Source organism: Mauremys reevesii, linkage group 6 (assembly GCF_016161935.1).
Source record: "Mauremys reevesii isolate NIE-2019 linkage group 6, ASM1616193v1, whole genome shotgun sequence".
Taxonomy (NCBI): Eukaryota; Metazoa; Chordata; order Testudines; family Geoemydidae; genus Mauremys; species Mauremys reevesii.
The window spans coordinates 17,512,967-17,525,899 of NC_052628.1; the positions used below are offsets into that span (position 1 = coordinate 17,512,967).

The window sequence follows — 12,933 nt, forward strand, 5'->3', positions numbered from 1 at the left end:
TCGTAATTAACATTACAGTTTTCACAGGCATGAGATAGGTCATTGCTGTTATAAATGCTCTTATATCACTTCAAAGTCAACCAGTTCATTAAATACTGTAGTTAAACTACTGGCCCATGATAAGTCATCTAGTTGATTTCAGCATCTTATTTGACTTGCAAATAAACCGGGAAGACTTCAAAATTTGTTATGGGGAATTTTTTATCAATTCCAAACATTTCCATTTTCCACTTCCCTGCATAATTATTGATCTGCCTTGTATTCATACACTAAAAATGGGACGAATAGAGGGATATTCTATTTTTTTTAAAGAGGAAAGGGGATCTTATATGTTGAAGAAGCTGCTTAATGTGCTTGTTGCTGAAGAATGTAGTTCAAAACAAGGCTGAATGTTCAAAAGGGAAATTGCATGTAGACTATGCATGTAGCTGTGAGATTCCTGGTTGCTTTCTTATAACATATTTCTTAATCTAAACTCTGCCTTTGTAAATGGTAAAACTCAATGAGCAGGATATTAATGGATCCTTTCTTTGTATCCCAGAATCTCAGGTTCCTGATCAGCCAAGCTCTCTTCATGTCAGGCCATTGACAACCAGTATCGTCATGAGCTGGACTCCACCACTGAATCCAAACATTGTTGTACGCGGCTACATCATTGGCTATGGAGTGGGCAGTCCATATGCTGAGACAGTGCGAGTAGACAGCAAACAGCGCTACTATTCCATTGAAAACTTGGGTAAGTAGCTCTTTATTCTTTAGGGATTTTAAAATAAAAAAGTTTTTTTTCTGGAGTTTATTAATTTTGGAGACTTTTCCTAGGCTATCACTAAGATCTTGTGTACAAACCAAATTTGTAGCCACTTAACGGTCGAGTTTGCCATAGTATGGTTTGTGCCAATACACACAATGGTTACTATTCAGCTACTAACGTCATTGGCTAATGAGGTTTCATTCCTGCAGTTGACCAAAACTGGCACTTGGTTACCTTCCTGTTACCAGGTGGTAACACTTAATTCTGCAGCATGGATGTCAATGAAGGTGTTATAACCAGGTTACCAGAATAAAGTTGTACTTAGAGTCTAGATGGAACCTTAGTTTCATTACATTTATAACTTTGGAAACAATAATCAATAATAGATCTTACAGCATTACAATGTTTGATTCTAATAAGCACATACACTCTCTTAATGTGCTTGAAATTATTGCTAATTCATCTTTTGCTTGGCCTGTACAAAACAATGAGATACATCAAGGATCGTGTTGGGAAAAGAGGAAATCGTTTGTCACCAGGGAGTTTAGAACAAATAATGAATCTACTAAACTGAGATCATGAATTTATTTGTTCGTCACCGATTGGTTGAAATTATTCTCTGTCCTTGATCATATGCCGAAAACTATAATAGCCAGATCAGGAAAGATCAAGTTTTCTTAATCAAGTGGTCCTGTCATGTAGTTGACCTTTAACTGATGAACCAATGGAAAGCTCATTGAGCTGAAGATAGACTCCAAAATATAATCAGCATTTTATATTTCTGGGCTGCAACTTTGATGGCATATCAGCTTGGCTCCTACACTTCAGAGCAAATCTAAATACTAAATAAGCACTTCACTATGTGGCCCCCTATTTTGAAGAGAGCAGGAGTTGGAAAGGCTATTCCCTGAGCTGGCCCAAGTGTTTGAATTTAATGGCACTCACAATACTCATATTTTGTATCTGTCAAAAAGGTTTAAGGAGATATTCTGTTATCCCATTATTCATTACACACTGTCTCTGATGATTCATCTTGATGCTGGGCATGATATGCAGGGGACTGGATACTTTGGTGATGAAATACTGGTATTCAAGAATTGGGAAAACGGTTCAAAGTTTGAATGAAGTCATGAGTAATAATCAGTTTTCTTTGTTTTTCTTCTATAGCATTTTTCTTTCAAGGATATTATTTTTCTTTATTATTATTATTGTTATTTAACATTTGTATGTGATCCTCTAGGCGTGCTCAAATACTTTATAAATATTAAGTCTCATAATGCACCTGTATGTTAGGGCTGGGCACAAAAGTTAAATGACTCACTAGAATTTGTACAGATATTTGTTGTAACAGCAGGGAATGGAACACAGAACTTCTTGTCTTCCAGTCATCTTCTCTGATCAGTAGATACCTGGTTTCTTGTGCTACTGAATGCTATTACCAAAATGGTGTATGATTCAACTCGATGGTCACCCTGTTCTCAAGAGAAGTCTCATACAGATAAAATCTTTCTTCATACATAGGAAAACTTTGAGGGGGGAGGGGTTACAATAAAGGGCACTGTGAAGAAATTGCTTACTGTGACTTCACCAAGCTTCTGTGTGGCTATTAGGGCATTTGTATTTTTAATTAAATTGGCTTGACAAAGTCATTTGCAAAATTAGAAAAAAAAACAAAAACAGCCGTAATGCAAAAAGGTAACATATATCAAAAATCTCTCCAGAATGTTTTAAATCCTTAAATTTAAATGTTGGTAGTACATGACTGATGATGATGACAACATTGTCGCAATTCTCATCTATGGTTAATTCTTAAGTAATTAACCACAAAATATGCAGTGCTAGATATTAGTGTAGTTTTCCCATTCTCAGCACCATTATGATAAGAGCTATTTTTTTTCTGGACAACCCAGTAACTCATATGAACAGCACTGAATCCATTTAGTATATTCCATGTCCCTCAAATTTATAATATTCAGAATTTCTCGAAATTGTGCCAGTGAAGGTACTTGCAGGGAGCTACATGTAAGCTTCTCCACCAAAGTCCAAAGACTCAAAGTGTTATGTAGATAAAGGCTGACTTGAAAGTGTTTTGATGGAGATTAAAGTTATTATGCAAAATGGAAAGAGGTCTGAATGGGCCATCAAAGAAGGTGAGTGGAACATAAGGATAAAAGTGATTACTAATGACTGTATGGGTCTAACAATTAATGATTCAGGTGAAGTTATACACATTTTTCTAGATTTCAAAATAGATTTATATTCTTCCAAATTTAATCATCCTACTTTAAATTGTTTCATAACTTTAATGAGATTGAATTGAAGTGTCTCACCTCCACTGACCTGAAGGTATTAGAAACAGAAATTATATTAACAGAGTTACATAGGTCAGTATGTTCTCTGGACTCTGGCAAGGCCCCAGGAGAAGATGGTTATACAACCAAATTCTTTAAAGGTTTTAATGAACACCTTTCACTAGAGATATTCTAACTAGCAACTGAAGAAATGCCTCATAACAGGACTTCATGCAGCTTCAATTATTCTAATTTATTTTAGTTCCAGAAATAACTCTACAACTTCTACCAAAATATGAGGAAACTATTTAAAGCTGAGCAAATATTTAGTTATAAATAACATAGTCACTGAATGTAGCCTTTTTTTTAAACTTTCTGAACATTCTCCAGCAGCTCAAGATTCCATCAGTATTCAAATGTAATGGACAAATGCTTTTTTGGATGTTCATACTCCGGTTGATCACAAATATTCAAAATGTAAGCAGTGCTAGTTAGTTGTCATTTTCCATTTGTTCCCTAATTGGTTGAGGGACAAAATTGTGTGAATTTTGTCATGTGTACTTTTTATACTTAATTTCTATGAATACTCTCGTGTATAACTTTGAAAATCATTTTTGGTGAACAGTTGTGCTAATTAAATTCAGTTGCTCAAATGTTCACAAAAAATGAACCCTGAAGGGATGCAACCAAGAGCCCAGAGAATGCTTTTAAAAATTAGAACAAATGTCTGCCAAAATTTCTTACGTTATTCACCTAACTCTATTAGAGACCATCACAAGAAAATTACTACAAAATGATTAGACAGGATTCTTTTTCTAATGCAAATATTGTTTTCAAGAAGATATGGATCAAAATAAACTCACTGACAGAAAGGAAAAAAGATAGACATTATATGGACTCATCCCAACTGTTGTAAAATGTTCTACAACCCATACATATTAAGTCCCTAGGTATTCTGTTATTGTCAAATATGATAATAAAAATCTGATTCCTAAATAAATGGTGAAACTTCAGACTTCCCTCTGTGCTCCAAAGAACAAATTTCTACTACCCCATTCAACAACGCTGGTGCTCACAGACCATCTCCCCTGTACTCCACTGTCTTTCATCCCTCCTTTTCCCAGCTGCACTCCTCCTGGGCCCCAAATGATGTCTCCAACCCCTCATTCTGCAAACACAGCACCTGTTGCATTCCCACTCTGCTGGTACATCACCTCTCACCCACTCACTGCCCAGTTCTGACTCCTGCTCCCATCCTTCATCTCCTGCCCAGTTCCACAAATGCTCATCCTGTCCTCCAGACATTCTCAAGGGTGTGACTCCTATTGAATTAGTAATACAGGCAAAGGGTGATAACAAGCAGAACATTAGACGTAATTTTGCAGTGTAATATGGTAGTTGCAATTACAGGTTATTTTCAGCTCCGTCTACATAGATGTACATCACCGGAGAGGGAAAGGGACCTTGATAATTCAGCTCCGGACCTGGAATACCACATTCAGTTCTGGGCACCTTGTTACCAAAGAGATACTGACAAATTGGAGAAAGACAACAAAAATGATCATGTAGTCCAGATGTGTTGCAGGATTTACAAGACAAGAGTGAAGGAGATAATTATGTATTTTAGCGAAGCAGTAAATAAGAGGGCAACATGATACCAGTAACAGTCTACAGGTATCTTAAATGTTGAAACCTTGTGGATAGGGTGATCAGATCGCAAGAGTGAAAGATCAGGACACATTGGGCAAGCAGGGGGGAGGAGGGTCTGTGTGTGGGGAGACACAGACAGACAGACAGACACAGGTGCACAGCCCCGACCGGAGCCAGAGGCACACTGACCTGCCTGGCCCTGTGCTATCAGCGTGCCCCTTCCTGTTGGGGGTGGGCCCATGCTGCGCCACACAGCTCCCCTGCCAAGTGCCCCCTGGATCCACTATGCCCAGAGCTCCCCTACAACATGCACAGTGCTGTGCACACACATCCCGTCCAGCGCCCCCCTGCCCACAGCCTCACAGCCCAGCACCCCACACACACCTCCCAGACACTCACTCCATCACACCCTGCCCCCTTCCCTGGCCGCACTCACTGGCCCTGCTGGGAGGTCTCTGGCTCCTAGGGTGAGAGCGGCGAGGGGAGTCTCCAGACTTTCCACATGCTGCGCCCTCCACAAGCACAAGCTCCATGGCTCCCATTGGCTGGGAAAAGCGCCAATGGGAGCTGCCAGAGCCGTGGAGTGGGGCTTGCAGGCACCGGCAGCACGCAGAGCCTCCCAACCCTAAGAGCCAGAGGGACCTGCCAGGGGGTGAGGTGGGCAGGGGCGGCTCCAGGCACCAGCATGCCAAGTGTGTGCCTGGGGCGGCAAGCCACGGGGGGGGGGGACTCTGCCGGTTGCCGCGAGGGCATCAGGCAGGTTCCCTTCGGCGGCATGCCTGCTAAGGGTCTGCTGGTCCCGCGGCTTCGGCGGACCTCCCACAGGCTGCTGCGGAATTCGCGGGACCGGGGACCTCCCGCAGGCAAGCCGCCGAAGGCAGCCTGCCTGCCGTGCTTGGGGCGGCAAAATACCTAGAGCTACCCCTGGAGGTGGGGAGTCCTGGCTGTGTTCACTTGGGGCGGCTCCCGTCCCGGGAAGCATCCGGTAGGCTGGTCCCTCTGGCTCCTAAAGTCACGGGTTGGGTCAGGTTGGGTGGAAGGGGAGGAGTGGAGGGCTCTCTGCCCACTGCTGGTGCCTGCAAGCCCTGCCCCTGCAGCACATGGCACTCCTGCCGGCAGGCAGGCGCCAGGAGCTGCCCCAGGAAGCGATGAGCGGTGGTGCCGCGGCTGTGGTCCAGACAGTCCTCAATATCGGGACAAAGGGTGTCCCGACCGATGTAAGGTCAGGATGTAGGACAAGTCCCCTAAAATCGGGACTGTCCCAATAATATCGGGATGTCTGGTCACCCTACTTGTGGAGGAAAAGGAATTATTTTGCAAAATGAAAGGAATTTATCCCATAATTGGGGGTAATAGAATATAATTCATAAAGGGGAAAATAGGTGAATATCAGGAAAAAGCTTCCTGAATATGAGAACTATTAGAGATGTCTCCCAGTGGAAGCGTTGGAAAGCCCAATCTCTTGGCACATTTCAAACTATCCTATACTGTCTTGTGTGCAACAGAGAATGATCCTGCACTGGAGGATTGTGCATATGGCAATGGTGACCTAGTAATCATTTTCTATAAGTCTAGGACCTAGTAAAGCATCACAATGGCTGTCAGTTCAGAACCCATATTTACACATTCAAATCGGACAGAGAATCTTAATGACCAAGTGTATATTTGTATGTACGTATATGAGCTTAATTTAAGTGTTGTTTCCCAAGGCCCCAATTATGAATATCAGCACTTCAATTAGACTTTTAAAGGGGTAATTTATTAACATATTTCATCTGTCACCCTCTTTTTAATTCTTTAGGCCAGATCCTGTTATTTATTTTGACCATTCTGTGTGATGCAAATAAGCTGGAAGCCCAGGGATCTTCCCAACAGAGGATTTCTCCTGTTAGGTGTGTAGGAGCCCCCAGCTAGTATAGGCCATTGCCAGCCACTGTGGGATTAGAGCAGCCCAAAAGCTGCTCTAATCTATGATGGGACCACTGTAAATCCAGCCCCAGAATAGTGGAGCTTCAACCATCTCCTTTCAGGCCTCCCATTTCAGCTGTACCCAATGGGCAACAGGTGCAACTGAGAATCTAAGCCATTGTTTAAGGGCTCAAACTTAATATTTATCTGACCTCCCTATGATTGAAATGCACTGTAGTGTGTGTTTGGTTTGCTTATGCTCTGGGTGTTGTTTTGAAATATGCTAAATATTGAATTAAGTATAATTAGGATTCCAGAGCAATAGGTTAGTTCATTAATGAGCAATCAGATTTGCCTGCCATGATTTACCTTGAGCAAATCCATGCTGACTCACATCTGTGGTAAATGCTTTGAAACTTGGATACCTAAAGCTAGCAACCTAAATCCATGCTTGGAGATCATTTAATTAATAGAAATAACATTATAAACTCACTTTTGAGGGCCTCAGGGAAGTGGCTTTTATGAACTTCTTAAATGAAGAAAAATTTATTGCCTTCATGAACTGGGACAGCAGGGACATCTTAGGGGAGAATGGCAGACAGCTTGGAAATGGGAGTGAGAGAAGGATTCTGAGTGGAGCAGGAAGACGTGTGGCCTGATTTCAGAGGGGTTGAGCATCAGCAATTCCAATTAAAATCCATGGGAATTGTAGGTGCTCAGCCAGTCTGAAAATCAGGCCAGTAGGATCCACTACAGAGGCAACATAGAAGCATAAGTGAAACATCTGAGAGTTGATGCAAATTGGCATGAGTATCAATTGGTAGATGAGTGGCGTGGTAGTAGAAAAAGTAACCAACACATTAACGTACTGTTGGAAGCTGCTTAGATACTGTTTTAATGAGGGGAACGTAAGAACCTGAGTAGAACAGAGTGGAATAGATTAGGCTAGAATAACAAGGTACAAGATAAAGCAGGGCTACCAAAGAGTAGAAGAAATGGTGTGTGGAATGCATTAATATTCTTGTACAAGTGAGGCTGTCAAATAAATGTAGTTTATCACATGACTTTGCAATTTTGCTACCACTTCTGTGCACACCATACATGTGTGCATAAGTACAAGTATATGTGTGCATACATAAACCTCTTTCCAAGAACATATCTATTGTTTGGCACTCTACAATACACAACAAGAAAGAGTTCTTGCCCCAAAGATCTTACTGTCAAAAGATAGACATGAAAAATGAGATGCACATGAAAACGTAAACATGAGGATAACTTACTGTTGTTTTTTACCTATAAAGCTATGGGCATGTTATAATTTGCTATTATTAAGCTAGGCACTGCATATTCCCCTAGTACATGTGAATTACTGTCATGAGGCACTTACATCTGTAAAATAGGAATAATAACACTTCCTTTTTCCATCCTTTGGCTTATCTTTCAAGATGTGGGTGTACCATGGATTTATATAGAGGCAATATAATCTTATTATCTATCCCCTTTTTAATGATTCTCAGCATTCTGTTAGCTTTTTTGTCTGCCGCTGCACATTGAGTGGATGTTTTCAAAGAACTACCCACAATGACTCCAAGATCTCTTTCTTGAGTGGTAACAGCTAATTTAGACCCCCATCATTTTATATGTATAGTTGGGATTATGTTTTCCAATGTGCATTACTTTGCATTTGTCAACACTGAATTTCACCTGCCATTTTGTTGCCCAGTCACCCAGTTTTGAGAGATCCTTTTGTAGCTCTTTGCAGTCTGCCTGGGTCTTAACTATCTTGAGTAGTTTTATATCATCTGCAAATTTTGCCACTTCACTGTTTGCCCCCTTTTTCAGATGATTTATGAATATGTTGAATAGGACTGGACCCATTACGTGTTAAAGCTTTGGCTCATATCACCCAACCACAACATATTAACCTTCCCTCCCAGTTGTCTGGACCCAGCAGTACCACTTCCCCAGCTCCCCACTTCCTTACTTCTTGCCCCATGAACCTCTGTCTGCTCTTGGTCCAAACATGAAGTTAAACTTCAGAGTGAGAGACAGTGGCAATCATTACATAGATTTGGACCGGGTGTACAAATATGTGGTAACATAATATTTGTCATGCATGGTTGAGCCAGGTTTGTCATCAGATTTGTCATGCACCTTTGAATGCCTCACCTACACTCTGCTCACTAGTTCTGACATGTTAAATTTTTAGGCAGCTCCATCACTTGTATTTAAAAAAAATAAAAAGGAACCAGCCTGTCAGAATTTGTTCCTGAGCATTTTTCACCTCTAGTGTGAAGTTTCCACCAATTAGCCTGGTCCAAGATGCAGAATGGGCAATATATTCAGTAGTGCACTAGCTAAAGGCTTAAGGGCCAATATCTTGTAACCCTAAATCTAATGATGGTCAGGTAGGGGAGTGGCAATCAGCAAGTACCTGAGCTGGAACTTAGTATTAGAAATGTAAGCAGAAGAAATTGATGTAGACGCTACAGGGATGGATTTTAAGAGGCAGGCCACAACTTTATTACACTTAAACACAGGGGAGAGGATCACCCACCCTGTCACACAGCACACATTTTAAGTGCTGGGATTACAAGGCTTCTACCATCTAACCCATAACTTGGCGTAGACTCTCCTCAGTCTACCTCTAGGACCTAGCTTGCTTTTCGGACTTCTACCACCCACTCACTCACTCCATGACAGGGCAGAGAGTACTAAAGCAGGGGGAGGGGGGACCTCGGCCCTCGAAGGCCACAAGACCATCCGTATCCTGTGAGCACAAGGCCCATCAGTAAAATCTCAGGTTTTTTACATCTGGCCACAAGTTGCAATGAACTAACATCCTTACTGAGTACTATCAATAATTAAATCCTGTTCCTATTTAACATAACTGTGTCTCCAGGATGCTCTGAGAACGGCATAAAAATTGTCCAGGACTCTGCCAGTCTGGTCCTTCTGGGAATCAAAAATTCCTTCCTGACTCCAAAACCAGTCAGATTTGTGGTCAGATCCACAACATCTGCAAATCACAGCTTTGAAGTAGCAGTTCAGGACAGAGAGGATGGGGCTGCTGGAACAGAGCAAAAAGAGGCTCCATATGGCCCCGGCTAGGGTTTAAAAAGGGAGGGTGAGGAACCAATCAGCTTCCTTCTTCCCTAAGCTAGCCAATAAGTAGCTAGAAACTTTTAAAGCAGGGGGATCCTGCATCTCCTCAGTAAGTGTTCTCCTCCTCTTTCTGTTCACGATGCAGATAGATGCTGATTTCAACAGGAGTTAGGTGCCTCCATGCTTTTCAAAATCCCGCTAGGTTTCTATCAGCAGCATTCGGTGCCTGAATACTTTTATAAATCTGGCCCTAAATCCACCAGCTGGAAGCAGTAGCAGACTCATCAACCTCTTAAAGGGCTATCCATAGATGGAGCCAAAGACCCACTATCTCCTGGAATAGGTTATTGTAGCAGGTCCAATAAATACATTACTTTATTTCTCTCAATGACTGGCAATATCACACCAAAATAAGTGGTTCCTTCATAATATGCGATCTCCCAAACAAAACATCATACCTTAAATTATTCTTTTTCTCTCATCTTAATCTGTCTACCTGCACCTCATCTCAGGTTTTCATGGACATTTAGTATCCCAGAAGCCTTCATAATTACCTAATCAGCCTTCAACTGCTGCTGCTCCAGAAGTTGCCCAAGTAGTAGAGCTTGAATATTGAATAAATCACTTCAAAAGCTTAAAGGCCAGCACTCACTTTGTCTTAATAACTGTTTGGGGCTCTCTTTCTTGTAGTGATTATTTTGAATATGATTGGATGGTACTAACACCTGAAAGTCAGAATATATTAAACAGAGTGATTAATCTCATGAGAAAGTGGTCATACTGCCTGGGAGATACTCTTCTTGGGCATGTCAGTATATAAAAATCTGCAATGACTTCAGCTTTTTCAGTGAAGAATTTGTTATGTTTTCTTTTGCAGTGTTTGAAAGATATGTGTGTCAGTCTCATAAATTTCAGGTGCAATCATCCACTGCTCTCATTCAACCTCTTCTGTGTCAAAGGAATCAGTGGTTGACTGATTCCCAAATGAATAATTCTAACAAGAAGGCCCATTTGCAATGTGCTCTTTTTCCCTCTTATGATTATAAATAGCAAGGTTATTGCCTGATTAATGGATGTTTTAACAAATGCTCAATACTGGAACTTTCACACATGCCCATTCTAATCATTTACGCATAAGTTATAATGATTTCTGTACTGATCCAACTCAAAAGGCATTAAACCTTGTAATGAGATGACTAGGTTCACATCCATGGAGCTTTGTGTTAAAACCTACACATGAAATCAAAAGTGAAAAAGAACAGGAAAGAAGCATACGAGAGTTTACTAAATGTGCAACTATCAACAAAAACTTTGAGTAAGTGAAAAATGAATAAGACTGGCATTGGAACAACTGATTTGCTATGATCTGAATGAAATATTTTCTGATCTTTATAGCTTCATTTCTGTGTTAATAACATATGTGAGAGAGCAAATAATATTAAGTGATACTTTGGTGAGCATATGAAAGGGCAGGCAGTGTGTGCCAAAGGATAGGGTACTAGATTGGGAGCCAAGTGATATGGGTTCTAGTCTCAGTTCTGCAGCTGACCTGCTGTGTGACTTTTGAGCAAGATACTTCAACTTTCTCTGCCTCAGTTTCCCTGATAATGTTTCCTTTTCTTTGTAAAATACCCTGAGATCTATGTGTGTAGAGTACTATAAAAAACTACCTGCTACTATTTAACTGTTGAAAAAACCCTTACTAGTCAAATATCAGATGAACACAGTACTGAATTTCAGTAAATTAAAGGAAGGGGAATTTCATTGTTTAAAATACGCCTTTCCCTTTTTACCTGTTTATGAACAGAAGAAGAAAACATAATTTAGGAGCCAAAATCTCAAAGGCTCTTAAGTACCTAAATCACTTTTGAAAATGAGACTTAGGTGCTGCAACTCTGAGTGCAGCAACGGCTAAATACCTTTTAAAAATATGGACCTTTATGTCTAAGCATCTTCATCTGACCTAAGAAAGAAATCAAATTGAGCTCCTTGAATGTGACGGCAATGTAGCAGTTGATCTACAAGCACATGAAAGGGTTTCTTTGTGTAACAGGAGTACACATCTTGAAATATTCTTCTTCTTTTAATATAGACGTTTGATGCTTTTTCACCACCCCTGGAACTGAATCTCCTAAAACACAGCCATTGTACATAATCTAGATAAGGACTTAAAGTATTTGTTTTTTTCTGATTTAACTCCTCATATAAGGACTTCTATTTTTGACTTCATTCTTCCATATAAAATACCTTGTACATTGTTGGCACTATCTACAGATAAATCCTGATTTTAAAATTTTCTCAGGGCTATGTGAACACTTCTTAAAGTGAGAGTTTCAGTTATGTGGAGCTGCTAAACTTTGCAGGGTGAAAACTAAGCTCCTGTGCTGCTTTTAGGAGGATAGATGGAAGAGGCACTCCATTGCTGTGGAGTAGAGCAGCTATATGGAAGGTTTTGGTTCGCTTAAGTCCTATAGAGCTTAACGGCACTGTGGGACTGAAGCTGCCCATATATGGAAATAATGAACTCCACAGTGTAAGCCTAGGGGATGTAACCAACCTTTTGTTAACCAATAGTTTGGAAAATAAGGGTTAAACTATAAATAATAAGCATCAGTACTACAAATAAAGCTCACAGAGAGAAACGTTTTAACCGCACTTACACACTGTAGTTCTATGCTCTTCACATACCACTCCTGAAGGAATTCTGTACCAAAAAAATAAAAAATTCTGCACACAATATTTTTAAATTCTGCAGAATTCTGGGCATATTTTGTCAAAATAACACAATATAATCATGCCAGTTTCAATTATTTTGGTAATTTATTTAAAAATACCTGTCAACAATATTTCTATAGCAATACAGACAATGAAAAAGATTCAGGAAATGTTCTCACCCCCTCCCCAACAAATAGATTCCTTACTAGGCATATTAATACAGAGTAATAATTCATTTAAACTACAATACAGAAACATTTTCTGCACTTCTCAGAAGCAGTGCAAAGGCTTGGGGGAGTCAGGGGTAATGGAGGATCTGAGGGAAAGGGAAGTAATTTCTCGGAAGGAGACTGAGAGTGAAGCTGGAGGCTTTTTGGGTGTGGGTGGGAGAAGTATGGAACATTTTTGGGTGGGAGAGATAGTTAGCGAGTTGGGAAGCCTCCCCCATACAGAGCCTGGATGACCCCTAGCCTCTTTCATTCAATCAGGCACCTCTGCCCCACTCCTAGGTGT

General features: G+C 40.7%; 1 protein-coding gene across 4 annotated transcripts in view; it reads left to right on the forward strand.

Annotated features, from left to right (window-relative positions):
* DCC (DCC netrin 1 receptor) overlaps window positions 1–12,933 on the forward strand; it is a 555,466-nt gene that overhangs the window by 419,464 nt on the left and 123,069 nt on the right. For all 4 annotated transcript variants that reach the window (XM_039544135.1, XM_039544134.1, XM_039544133.1 and 1 more), the window contains one exon: window positions 542–736. In XM_039544135.1, the coding sequence (XP_039400069.1) occupies window positions 542–736 (195 nt within the window). The remainder of the gene's footprint in view (window positions 1–541; window positions 737–12,933) is intronic.